This window comes from Balearica regulorum, chromosome 1 (genome assembly GCF_011004875.1).
Source record: "Balearica regulorum gibbericeps isolate bBalReg1 chromosome 1, bBalReg1.pri, whole genome shotgun sequence".
Lineage (NCBI taxonomy): Eukaryota > Metazoa > Chordata > Aves > Gruiformes > Gruidae > Balearica > Balearica regulorum.
This window is the reverse complement of record NC_046184.1, coordinates 119409768-119423429: the sequence shown is the minus strand read 5'-3', so window position 1 is coordinate 119423429 and position 13662 is coordinate 119409768. Positions and strand designations below refer to the sequence as shown.

The 13662-nt window shown below is 43.7% G+C and overlaps 1 protein-coding gene across 1 annotated transcript in view; it reads left to right on the top strand.

Annotated features, from left to right (window-relative positions):
• The window catches only part of DSCAM (DS cell adhesion molecule), a 471940-nt gene extending 458684 nt beyond the window's left edge, over positions 1-13256 (top strand). Inside the window, exon 33 of the mRNA XM_075772425.1 lies at positions 12781-13256. Within this exon, the coding sequence (XP_075628540.1) occupies positions 12781-13121 (341 nt within the window). The 3' untranslated portion in view covers positions 13122-13256. The remainder of the gene's footprint in view (positions 1-12780) is intronic.
• Positions 13257-13662: the final 406 nt, after the last annotated feature.

Here is a 13662-nt window from a genome sequence, read left to right as displayed (position 1 = left end):
TGTAATGTGAGAATTCCATTTTGGGTAGTGTACAAGATGCCTGAAAGCTAAATTCAATTCATTAATGAGAAAAGTAATTTAAATTATTTTTACAACTGTCATTTATGAATCAGTGATACTGTTGTTAAGAAGATGTATTTGGGGGTTTTTTTATGAAGAGGAGAGAAACAACTGGTAGCAGTGCCTCAGGGACTCTACTAGGAGTGTGTAGTAGCACAATCATCTTTTCTTGTTGCTATCTAATTTATTTGTTATTTTGATTTGAAAATTAACATTGACTTTGAAAAATGCCAAACTGTGCTGGTTTGCAATACTATGGGTTTTTTTGCTTTCTTCTACTTTAAGAGTTGCATATAAAGGGAACCTTCCTTTCTAGAATGCCCATTTCATATCTTTTTGTTACCAACAAAATCTTTCTTATTAAAAGTGAGATTTTTTTAAAAATTGAATTTAATTTAATTTTTCTAAAGATGATTATTTTTGCTTCCTGGTCTTTTTTTTTTTTTTCTTTTTTCATCAGCTGCAACAATTAAAATAGACGACCCATGTTTTCTGTAGGTTTGGAAGCACTGGATTCAATTGTACTTATAGAATCATAGAATCATAGAATGGTTTGGGTTGGAAAGGACCTTAAAGATCATCTAGTTCCAACCCCTCCTGCTGCGGGCAGGGACACCCTCCACTAGACCAGGTTGCCCAAAGCCCCATCCAACCTGGCCTTGAACACTTCCAGGGAGGGGGCATCCACAACTTCTCTGGGCAACCTGTTCCAGTGCCTCACCACCCTCACAGTAAAGAATTTCTTCCTAACATCTAATCTAAATTGACCCTGCTTCAGCTTAAACCCATTACCCCTTGTCCTGTCACTACACTCCCTGTGATAAACAGTCCCTCACCATATTTCTTGTAGGCCTCTTCAGGTACTGGGAAGCCAAAATTAGATCTCCCCAGAGCCTTCTCTTCTCCAGGCTGAACAACCCCAACTCTCTCAGCCTGTCCTCACAGGAGAGGTGCTCCAGCCCTCTGATCAGCTTTGTGGCCCTCCTCTGGACTTGCTCCAACAGCTCCATGTCTCTCCTGTACTGGGGCCCCCAGAGCTGGACGCGGTACTCCAGGTGGGGTCTCACAAGAGCCGAGTAGAGGGGCAGGATCACCTCCCTGGACCTGCTGGTCACGCCTCTTTTGATGCAGCCCAGGACACGGTTGGCTTTCTGGGCTGCAAGCACACACTGCCGGCTCATGTTGAGCTTCTCACCAATCAATACCCCCAAGTCCTTCTCTTCAGGGCTGCTCTCAATCCATTCCTTGCCCAGCCTATAGTCGTGCTTGGGATTGCCCCGACCCACGTGCAGGACCTTGCACTTGGCCTTGTTGAACTTCATGCATTTTGCATGGGCCCACCTCTCCAGCCTGTCAAGGTCCCTCTGGATGGCATCCCTTCCCTCCAGTATGTCGACCACACCACACAGCTTGGTGTCGTTGGCAAACTTGCTGAGGGTGCGCTCGATCCCACTGTCCATGTCGCCAACAAAGATGTTGAACAGTGCCAGTCCCAGTACCGACCCATAAGGAACACCACTCGTCACTGTTCTCTACTTGGACATTGAGCCGTTGACCACAACTCTTTGAGTGCGACCATCCAGCCAATTCCTTATCCACCCAGTGGTTCATCCATCAAATCCATGTCTCTCCAATTTAGAGACAAGGATGTCGTGCGGGATAGTGTCAAATGCCTTGCACAAGTCCAGGTAGATGATGTCAGTTGCCCTTCCCTTGTCTACCAGTGCTGTAACCCCATCACAGAAGGCCCCCAGATTTGTCAGGCACGATTTGCCCTTGGTGAAGCTATGGTGGCTGTCACCAATCACCTCCTTATTTTCCATGTGCCTGAGCATAGTCTCCAGGAGGGTCTGCTCCATAATCTTGCCAGGCATGGAGGTGAGACTGACCGGCCTGTAGTTCCCTGGGTCTTCCTTTTTTCCCCTTCTTAAAAAATGGGGGTTATGTTTCCCGCCTTCCAGTCTGCAGGAACTTTGCCGGACTGCCAGGTCTTCTCAAATATGATGGCGAGTGGCCTGGCCACTTCATCTGCCAGTTCCCTCAAGACCCACGGATGCATCTCATCAGGTCCCATGGACTTGTGCACCTTCAGGTTCCTTAGATAGTCTGAAACCTGATCTTCTCCTACAGTGGGCGGTTCTGCATTCTCCCAGTCCCTGTCTTCTGTGACCTGGGCAGTGTGGCTCAAGGATTTGCCAGTGAAGACTGAGGCAAAGAAGTCATTGAGTACCTCAGCCTTCGCCATATCCTGGGTGGCCAGGTCACCCGTTTCATTCTGGAGGGGACCCACATTTTCCCTCATCCTCCTCTTATCATTAACATACCTATAGAAGCTTTTCTTGTTGTCCTTGACATCCCTGGCCAGACTAATTTCTATCATCAGGGCTTTGGCTTTCCTAACCTGATCCCTGGCTGCTCGGACAGTTTCTTTGTATTCCTCCCACGCTACCTGCCCTTGCTTCTACCCTCTGTAGGCTTCCTTTTTTTGTTTTTGACTTTGCCCAGGAGCTCCTTGTTCATCCATGGGGGCCTCTTGGTGGTTTTGCTTGACTTCCTCTTTGTTGGGGTGCATCACTCCTGAGCTTGGAGGAGGTGACTCTTGAATATCAGCCAGCTTGGGCCCCTCCTCCTTTCAGGGCTTTGTCCCATGGTACTCTACCAAGTAGATCCCTGAAGAGGCCAAAGTCTGTTCTCCTGAAGTCCAGGGTAGTGAGCTTGCTGTGTGCCCTCCTCGCTGTCCTGAGGCTCTTGAATTCCACCATTTCGTGGTCACTGCAGCCAAGGCTGCCCTTGAGCTTGACATTCCCTACCAGGCCCTCCTTATTGGTGAGAATAAGGTCCAGCATGGCACCTCTCCTCGTGGGGTCCTCTATCACTTGGAGGAGAAAGTTGTCATCGACACATTTGAGGAACTTCCTGGATTGCTTGCGGTCAGCTGCGTTGCCCCTCCAACAGATGTCGGGGTGGTTGAAGTCCCCCATAAGGACCAGGGCTTGTGAGCGTGAGGCTGCTCCTATCTGCCTATAGAGGGCTTCATCTGCTCTGTCCCCCTAGTCAGGTGGCTTGTAGCAGACACTCGCTATGATGTCCCCTGCCCCAGCGCTCCCTTTAATCCTGACCCATAGGCTCTCAGTCGGCTCTTCATCCATCCCCAGGGGGAGCTCCATGCACCCCAGCTGGTCACTGACGTAGAGGGCAATGCCCTCTCCTTGTCTGCCCTGCCTGTCCTTCCTAAAGAGCCTGTACCCTTCCATCCCAACACTCCAGTCATAGGAGTTATCCCACCACGTCTCTATAATGCTAATAAGGTGGCAGGCGCACACATGTCTCCAGCTTCTCTTGTTTATTCTATTCTTTATTATTATAATTACTGGAGAGTTTTATGCCTAAAGCAAGAATTACACTTATCAGTAAATTTTCGACTACTATCATGTTCTTACAGTCATAACTGCAATGTTAAATTTCTAAAAATACTAGGAAATGTTCCAAATCAAACCAAAGATGTGATGTCCACTTCAATTAAAATAATAGATTTTTAGACCAGTTCTGTTACAAGTCTGTATCTTAAACCTCACCGCTACACAAACTAGAAATGGCCTGCTCATGCCATTTGAATTTTGAGAATGCCAAAGCATTTTGCTTGATAGTGTTGAGACAGTGTGTGATTTTTGTGTGGCCTTTCAGTCACCCCAAGGTAACCAGAAGCAGTGGTTTCCATACAGACAAGAACTGATCTAGCCTCACTTTCAGGTCCTTGCGGTCATTTACAGCTGTTTCTGCTTTAACTGACTTCACACCCAGCAAGCTCTGTCCATTTCCCCCGTGTCACATCACCTTAATGTAATTGAGATCTATAGGAGATCTATAGGCATCTGAAAATGCAAACCAAATCTTATCTGCAAGAAAAGCCACGCTCGTGCTATTTTTTGAAAGTAGAAACGGATGTCTCTAGAGAAACAAACCTTTGTTTTAATGGTACATTCTTAGTCTGGCTGTCATGATAATCTTTGCCATCCATGTAACGGCTTCTTTATATGCTGAACTTTAAAGCATAGCTGTATGTACATGTGGATGTATTTCAGTATTGTTCGCATTTTTGTGCCAGCATCCTTAATTTACATGTGAGAGCTGGACTTCTAGTCTCAGTGGATTAATTAACAAAAATGCAATGAGACACCTCGTCAGCATCACTCAGGTGATTCAAACTGATGGAGATGTGGAGACTGAGTTACAGGAATTCATCCATGAATGTATCTATCTTCAGCAGAGCAGCACGGCAGCACTGATACTGGTTTATTTGTTGTAGCCTGACCTCCCCATAACTATAAGTAGAGGGTTATGCTTGCCCATCACCTTGGCATGGTCAGGTTTAGCCATGAATTCATGGGCACGGTGCAGAGCCTGTTGAGGTCAACAGAGTGGCTCCCATTGATTTCAGTGAACCGTAAGTACAGTTTGAACTCCTCAATTTTCCAGCCTCTGTGCGGAATCTAGGCTCCCAAAATATCCCAGGAATAAACCCGTGAAGGATGCCAGTATCCATAGAGTCATGATCGATTTAACCCTCAACTGAAGTGATGTATAATTGAACAGTTTCCGTTCACTGCACCCAGGATCAGCAAACAAGTCTTAAAACTGCAGCGTTTCAAATGAGAGGCACCTGAGTGAGGGCTTCAGCATGGCTCTCCTAGCTCAGCTACTGGGCAGGAGAGCGCCGGCTCAGAGCATCCTTAAAAATGTATGAAGCAGCTTGCGTGACAAGGTGAAGATGGGAACAGAAAGCTCCCATACTTTACTTTTCTATCACCATTTCATTATTTATTGACAATTTTTCTGGCTTTAGTTCTGGAGTGCATATTGATTTACATGATGAGGTCCCTTTTACAAGTTTTTATAACTTAGACGTTGCATTAAAGTGAAACAGGAAGGCCTCAGTTCTGTAGGTGCACCGGTCCTGTTAGGCTGAATGTCCACATAGCATCTCCGTAGGCTCTAAATCTATCTGGCCCCCGAAGTTAATCAGTTTTTTCTTCCTTGAAAAGGAAGGCCCTTGAAAATATGTGAATTCTCCTTAAATTTATTTCTGAAAGATACAAAGCATCTAATAGGTCTTTCAAAGTGCAGCACTGTATGAAATACCAAAGTTCTGCTTAGAGAAATATAAACCAAAAATGTGCTCTAATTCCTGTTTCATTAGACCTTTCAGGAGTAGAGAGCAATGCGATGATCAAGTGTCCTGGCATTCAGTTAGACAGATGCACAATGTGTTATGTTGATGTATTACAGATGTATGATCTCAGTTAAACTATGGTAGTCATGCTTTTGCTTTAAGACATATTGATTAAGGACTTTTTCTTGGAATTAGAAAGTTTAAATCTAAATAACAAAATTAATGATCTTTAAAAAAAAAAAAAATCCACATTAGTTGGAATCCTCATTTTCAGTCACTTACACCTAATCTCCAGTAAGTATAAATCAATTTATATTCTTGCTGAAATCAATACAGCTACTCTGGTTTATACCGGTAGCAAATTTGGCTCTTAAATTAGAGTTTTACTGATACCCTGGTGTTTCTTAAGAGATAACTCCAATGATTGTAGTCAACAGCAACTGTTGTTTTTATTTTGTTGTGTGAAACATAGCTGGTATTTTTAATGCTTTTATGAAAATGACAGTTTTTGCAGACTGCAACATGCATCATTTAACTAAGTGTTACAGATCTTCAGATTATCTAGGAGGGTACAGTTTTCATGGAGAAAGAAAAACAAAACTTGCCAATTTAAAGTACAGCCTTGCAGGGGTGACAGGGAATTCTGATTTCTCTGTCTAGAAATGGGAAACTTGGAATATTTTTCTAAGGTGTTTTGGCTATTACCTATCTATGTGATCACAAACTTGAACAGCGTAAAGACGTGATTTTACGTCATCTGCCGAAACACTGCGAGAAACCCAAGAGATGTAATGGTGCGAGCCACAGAGCCACGAGGGGCAGAGCTGCGGCAATTGCCTGTACGGCAAGGGGGACCCGACGGGCAGCTGCAGGTTAGCAGCTGAAATTCATCCGGACACCTTATTGGCCTTGTTTAATGTTATGCAGTCAGTCAGTTTAAAAGTGTCCCCCAAACGCTGAGCACTTCGATCACCTTTCTGGGGCAGCTGAGCAGAGATTGAAGATACTCTGAAGAAGGGAAGAGCTCCTGCCTGCTCGCACAGCAGCTTCTTCGCTAATGAGAAATCTGTGCCCTGCCACCTCCCTCCTTCCTCTCCCCTCCTGCCTCTTGGCTGCTTGCTAAGCCTGTAATTTAAGGGAATACTTGGACCTTTTGCCTTTTATTCTGGATCACCTCAGAGGGCTGCAGAATTATGAAATCCAATTTTTGTATTGACAAAGTGAGCTCAGAAGAAGTCTGTGAGCTCCTGAACTTGCTGAACTTGCTGATGGTGTGGTTCTGTTGACCAAGAGAAAGCTGAGGTTCCCATTTATTCAAGCAGTCAGTAAATTACATGGCGAAATTTCACTTCCATTTCCATTACTGATCAGTACTGACTCCAGACAGCGAAGCCCTGTTATTCAACACATCCTTCAGAAATTCTTAGTGTTCAGTTGTGGCATTTTACTGCAACATTTACAAGAAAATAATAATTATTAAACAAAAAGCATTGGGAAGGCAGTTCCACACTGAACAGATCCTGGGGGGGAAAAAAAAAAGAAAAAAAAAAAGAAAAGGAAAAATCCAAACCCCACAGGCATTAGTTAAAGCCTGCCTACTACTTTGGTTCTCTTCATTTCACTATCCTCCCAGTTTCCAAAAAGTGTCTATCTGACCCTTCAACTGGGTGCTGAGTCAAGGGTGGCATCACGAAGCTCAGCTGGGTGCTGGGAGCAGCCACTCCCTGCACCCGTCCAGCTCCGTGCTTCGGGGCAGGAATGACTCTGCATCTGGAAAGGATCCCCTTGCTTCCCTTTGGAGGCCATCACTTCTCCCAGCTGAAAAAAAGGCAGGAGGGCAGAGCCAGTGCTGAGCTCTTCGCTGAGGCACCACCAGGCTGAGACCTGTACCAGCCAAGCGAGGAGGTGCAGGTCTGATCCTTTTTACCCTCCTGCTTGGCTGAGCAGGACACAGGATCAAGGTAACCAAAGAGTTGGCTTTATTGCTTATTAAGTGTATTTCTATCTGATGTTGCAGTGTGCCGCAAGCCTTGTAGGTCTGACTCTTAGGCTGTTGGTGTGGGAATGATTGCAGCGCGGTGTGGACTGTCCTGTGGGTTCAGTGCAGGATACATGGGCAGAAGATGGACCGTGAGAGAGCACCAGCCAGTTTCAAACACTGACAGCAGCAATTGTAAGAAATGTTATTGCTGCTATCAGCCCGGCTTCAGATCAAGCTGCTGCTGTCTAAGAAAGTTTTGCCTGCTGGCTTTTAATGGTGTGTCAGTTTCTGAAGTGACGAAGACCTCTCAACATCGCTTGTGGGGTTTTTTTTCATTAAACCTCCACCTTGGCCTTGCAAATACTCCACCCTTTCCCTATTTCTAATATAAGCTTTTCCTGTAGGCAGTCTTTTTCCTGAAAAACAGCCTCTGAATATCAGCAAAGGCTTCACTGATTTCTTTACTGTGCCAGTGAGCTGGAAAACCCCACTAAACTTTTTAATCAGTATAAACCTGAACTTAAAGCTATCTGTCAGCAGCTCTGTCTCCCTTGCTTCCTTTCAAAGCAAAACACAAAATCCCGTCAGTGCTTCCCCTTCCAAACTCAGGACAAGCCAAGAGATGCCCAAGGCAGTGGCGCTCCGTCTTCGCCAGCACTTGTACACCCCCCAGCACTGCACAGTGCCATGAAGAGTTGTACACCCGGGTCCCGAATCGATGTAACTACGTCAGCAAGGCACTGTACCCGTGCGAAGAGAGCTGTATGGATTCAGTTCTGGCATGATCTCTGATCCCGTAAGATCATGCCAGAGACATCTTTAAGAGCTTTTTTTTTACCCACTTGCCTATTCAAGCAAGCTGTGTGAATGCCCTATTCACCCAGACTTATTCTTATCTTTCTTAAATAAAATATCCTTTCATAGTCACCAGTCTTACTTTATAAACTTTTCTAAAATAATCTTTCAAATAGCATGGGATTTCCTTCACATGCCAACCAAAACTTGAAAATCATCAGGCAGTCATCATCACTGAGGGTATCTGTGTCGGAGCATTGTGAAGACAAATTTCATTTGTTCCAGTGGAAGTTACGATTCGTGAGAAAATGCGTATAGCTATCATGTGACAACTTGCTAAAAGCGTCTTTTTGGAGTCTGTGATGATCTTTGTATGGAATATAGCACAAATCCTTAGATTTTTCTGGAGCAAATGAAAGCAAAAATGCATGCAAGCTCTCTGGCATTGGAAAGAGGTATGAGGTAAATCTTCGGGGAGAAAGGAGTACATGTCAGCTTGGTTTAGTTCTGCAAGCAACATAGCTATCTTGAATAAAATCCCAGAAAAGTTAAGCAGTGATACTTTTCCCTCCATGTAGCCTGTCAAATTCATCCCAACCCTTCCCATACCTGAGGCTGACCTCCAGAAGAAGGATAAAAATAGCTGTTGTTTTTGCAAAATGTTTTATATCAGCTTAGTTGTGCTGAATTAAGGGTAAATAATTTTTGCCCCATGCTGCATTAATTCAGAAAATACTCTCTTTTTTGTAGAATGTGTTGTTTATGGTAAATATAATAATAAGTGACTTTTAGCATTTGTTTACAAATATTTATTGAAGCTAACATTTTCTTAAACATGCTATACTAAATAATTCATTAGAGGGCTGACCACTCAGTAAAAAAAGACTGAGGTAGCTCTGGCTTCAGCTGCTGCATTCAGTTTGACTGGATGTTTATCATTTGCATACAAACTCAGTGTTTCTAAATACAGCAAATTTCCCTTTTTAAAAAATGTATCAGAAAACTATAGTTTTAGACTGTCTTTTGTACTAATTAAGCCAAAATGTATGAATTATTAAACATGCTCATTTGCAGTGCTGATGCACTTGAAAGGTTTGCTTTCATTAGTAATAAGGCACACACAAAGCTGAGAAGAGGTAATTAGAGCATCAAAGGCAATGAACCATCCTGAAACTTCATAATGCTTTGCCTGAAAAAAAACATCATTCAGCTGAATAGCAAGAAACCAAAGAATGTCTATACTGTTGTGTCCAGAAAGATGAGAACCAAAGTCTTTCCAAGTAATTCCATAGATATGGCAAGAGGCTTTTAATCTTCTTAAAAATACCTTCAGAAATTATGTAGGAATGGAATCCCTGCGGTTATATTTCAAGGACTGTGTTTTTAAGTCAGAAACACATTAGTTCTTATAAATCAAAGACTTTTTTCATCCCATGAGACTGTTTCAATCCTAGCAATGAAGAAAAAGTTATATTCCCAAAATTTTTCTTTTCCAGTGATTTTAATAATATCTGCTTTGTTTTATAAGCAGTTGCAGGGAAAGATGCTTCTTGCAGATAAGAATGAGCACTGGCACTTTTGATGATAGGAAAATATGTACATCATATCAAATAATGAGTGCTCTGTGTAAGCCATGTCAGAGATTGTGTACCCAGCTTTGGAGAACAAGTTACACTCTCTGATTTCTCATTACTGCAATCCTGTTGGAACTTTGCCCCCGGACATTGAGAAAATTACAGCAAAATGTCTGGATATTGTTTACACAGATTATTGACTATGCTTTCTTATGTAGATTTAGAGAGGAAAAAAGGTCTTTTTTACATAGCCTGAAGCTCTTAAATACACATGAGAAATGTCTAGACAGCAGCTTGAAAACCAGCCTTCATCTCTGTAAGGTTCATCACTCATCTTTTTTATAGTCCATGCGTATCCGTCCCTCCCAAGAAGTAGCGATGTGTTAAGATACAGAAGCGTCTCTACGAGGCGACCACGAGGGACTGCCAATGAGCCGTGCTCCGGCTTCTGCTCCGCACCAGCTCCTTCCCAGAAAGCTGACCATAAAGCAGAAAATGTGGTAGTAAGAGGGAATGCATGTGAAATAACCTGGCTGGTCTTCATAAAGCGACGGGCACTGTGCCGCCTGGCAGCAGCCCATCACAGCCGGTGTCAGGGCGACAGACATCTTCGGGAAAAGACCCATTGTTGCGGGAAATAGGGATGGGAGTTCAGCGCAGAAAATTGGTCCTCTTCTGCCAGGGCTGAGGGACCCCTATTTCACATGGGGGGGGCAAGACAAACCCTGCTTTCTGACCCTGGTAGTCTCTAAATATCCCTGACAAGAGGAAAGGTGTTACTTTGGCATTATATTTAGTCACAAAGTTTTCACGCCTACTGTTGCCATCTCAGAGGTGTGCCTGCTGCTGGGGCCCTGACAGTGATAACCCACGCCCTCACCGCCTTCGTTAGCGGGCAGAGACAGGTACGCAGGGGTAGCATCGCTCACGCTCCCACACTCTTGTCTCTCTCCCCCGCTGGGGAGGAGTGGGTAACGATCAGGTTCCTTATTAAGGGTACTGAGATGCTGCAAAAGATACCGCCACAGGGAGCAAGTGATACGAGCATCTCCCATCCAGGCTGCCTCCTCCCTTCAGCCCACAGGGAGTGGTCTTTGGGAGCAAACTGTCCCCACAACTGAGTTTTGGAAGAACACATTCCAAAAGGGAAGCCAGAAGCAAAATAACTGGGGTGCAGCATAGGTGGCCAAGGGTCGGGGTCTGGGTGCAAAGGGAGCAGTGACGCTGTTGGGCAGCAGGGATGTACCTGCAGGCAGCTCGGTTCGGTGCCTGTAGTTCAGTGGCGTGAGTTGGCGCCTGCCTGCTCCTGCCAGCGCGTGTGTCCCTATCCTGATGTGCCGTACCCCAGCGGCAGGTACGTGGCTGTCTCAGCTGAAATAGGTCTCATGCACTAAATGTGTTTGGCAAGAAAGGTATCGTAGGAAAATAAGGTAAATGAGTAAAACCAATTAATGTTACCACAAATCATTTTTTCAAGTGGCAATCAGTATGATTATAAGCACAAACATCCCTCTCTCTCTCCAACCTTACACAAATGTTGCCGTGGTGCCTATGTCAGCCTGATCTTGAGATACGCACATCTTTTACTCTGTAGGGGTTAAATACCGTATACCGTGCATCTCTGTCGGACATGTAGCTAGAATAAAACAGATGGTGTCAGACAGTGCCTGGGGGATTCCTATAGGAATAAACAGTGATTCTGTACAAATGTAACTTCTCAGCAATTCTCTGTCTGCGACCTGAAATTACAGATAGAACAGATGCTGTTAGTCTTTTAGGTAAGATTCACAGTGCTTTGACTTATATGAGAAAGTAAAAGAACTGGTTTATTTTAGATCATTGGGCAGCTTTTAGCTTGGTTAGGAAAAATGTAATTGTTATATATTGGTTTATTACAAAGAAGTGCTTTCCTGGTCTATTGTTTATGCCTGTGGCACAGGTCAGCCTTAATTTCTACTGCCGTAAATAGCTCATGTAGACACAGGTGTAGTAGTGCCAAGAGTCTTCTGCTTTAAATATTCAGGATGCATCTCACCTGTAGATCAGACTATGGTTTTGATATCAGCCATAAAAAGGAAGCTATATACTGCAGAGGTCTGTAAAGAAGGGGAAATACTGCTTTTGAATGCTCCTGTAACAGTGCTTTTTTTCATACATACGTTAAGCTACACCATCAAATAGTTTTAGAAGGGAATGTCATTATGTATCTGATTGCCCCTCATTTCCTTGAAGCAACTTTATGAAAGCCTAACAGGCAGGGCTAGAATAAATAAGCCAATCTCATTTCTGTAGCAGGTCTAGTACATGTACAGATATATGGAAGGTAACACTCCCCCCGGCTAATTCCAGACAGCAGCTCCAAGGCAACTGTTTGAACTCAGTAGCTTTGCAAAGGCAAATCCTCTGGACTGAGCAGGCTGCTATCACCAGGCACATAGCAATGCCCAGGAATCAGGGAAAATAACAAATAAGAGGTTTCCTTGACAATACAGAACAGAAAGGAAAGTTGATGCAAGACCTAGGGTCCCAGCCCCAATGCATTTTGTTGCCACAAAACCAGCATATTGCTGGCCATATTGGTAGAAAATCATCAGTGGTTGAAACACAGTGATGATGGATGGCAGGTAAATGCTATATTAGGACAAGAATGCTTTCCTGCTTTATTCAGAAATCTCTCTAAAACTATAGCCCAAACACTCATGCATCCATTTTAAATAATTCAGTCATTCTACTCTAGATTGGGGGCCATTAACTGTAATTGTGAAGGTTTTCATTTAAAATGGAGAATGGGAAATGGAAATCTACCTAGCCTCCACATTTTCCAAGTTTTGACAAATGAAAACCATGACCTTTTATTTTAGGATTTTGAGAAAAACTTCCTGGTCTTTTCAGTTTCTCTTCTTCATGCTGTGAGTTTACATAAAACACGTCCCACTTCTCATTATGGTCATTCTATTATGAAAACAGTGAATTCTTATGGATCTGCCCAAAAAGAGTTTGTAGACCCTCGATTCTGTAAGATCATAGCATAGTAAATGGCCGGCAAACAATCTATGAATTATAAATGCTGCAGCTGGATTGATTACGGACATTCTGCTTTGGTGGCCAAATCCATCCGCGTGGCTCCCCCAGCCAGCAGGTGAGCGTAACACAGCGCGTGACCCTAAGTAAGGACTTGTTTTTCACTTTTGCCTCCCCAGGTGATCTCATGCATTTGCCACCCTACCTTAGGATGGACTTTTTATTGAACCGTGGTGTGCAGGGCACGAGCAGAGACCTGAGTTTGGGGCAAGCCTGCTTGGAGCCGCAGAAAAGCCGAACCTTGAAGCGTCCCACCGTCCTGGAGCCGATACCGATGGAGACATCCTCCACGAGAGAAGTACAGTCATGGCAACCTGGTGCTGTGGCAACGTTACCTCAGCGAGAAGGAGCTGAGCTAGGACAGGCAGCGAAAATGAGCAGCTCCCAAGAATCCCTGCTGGACTCCCGGGGCCACTTGAAAGGAAACAATCCCTACGCAAAATCTTACACCCTGGTATAACAAAAAGAGCATGGCTGGACAGTGGCTGTAAATATTTACACTGAAAAAAATCCAATGAAAGCTACCTTTTTTTTATTGAATTCCAATATTTATAATTAAAGAAGAAGATTGCCAAAATATTTGACAAAAAAAATAATAATATGAACGACAGACAGTGCAAAGACTCTCTTGCTTTTTTTCTGTCTGAGTGTGAGCTTCATCTGACTGGACATCTGAATTTTTGGGTAAAAGAGTCCAGTTTTCTGATCTTCACAAGCGTTTGTGTTTTTACTGATTTTCTACGAAGTGCATGGAGACTTAACCAAAACATTTTAACTGGAAGTTCCATCAGACAAGATTTAAAAGGGAAAAAAAAATCACAAAAAAAAAAAAAATCACCCTATTTGTGAATTCAACAGGAACATTGATTTGGAAAAAAAAGTCTTTTGTCATGTTTTCACTTTTTTTTTTAAATTAGAAAATGGGTCCTTGATTGTTCTTTTTTGTTGTTAATTAGGATGAGTGATGTCAGTGGAGTGAGGGGATTGATTTGGTTTTTTTT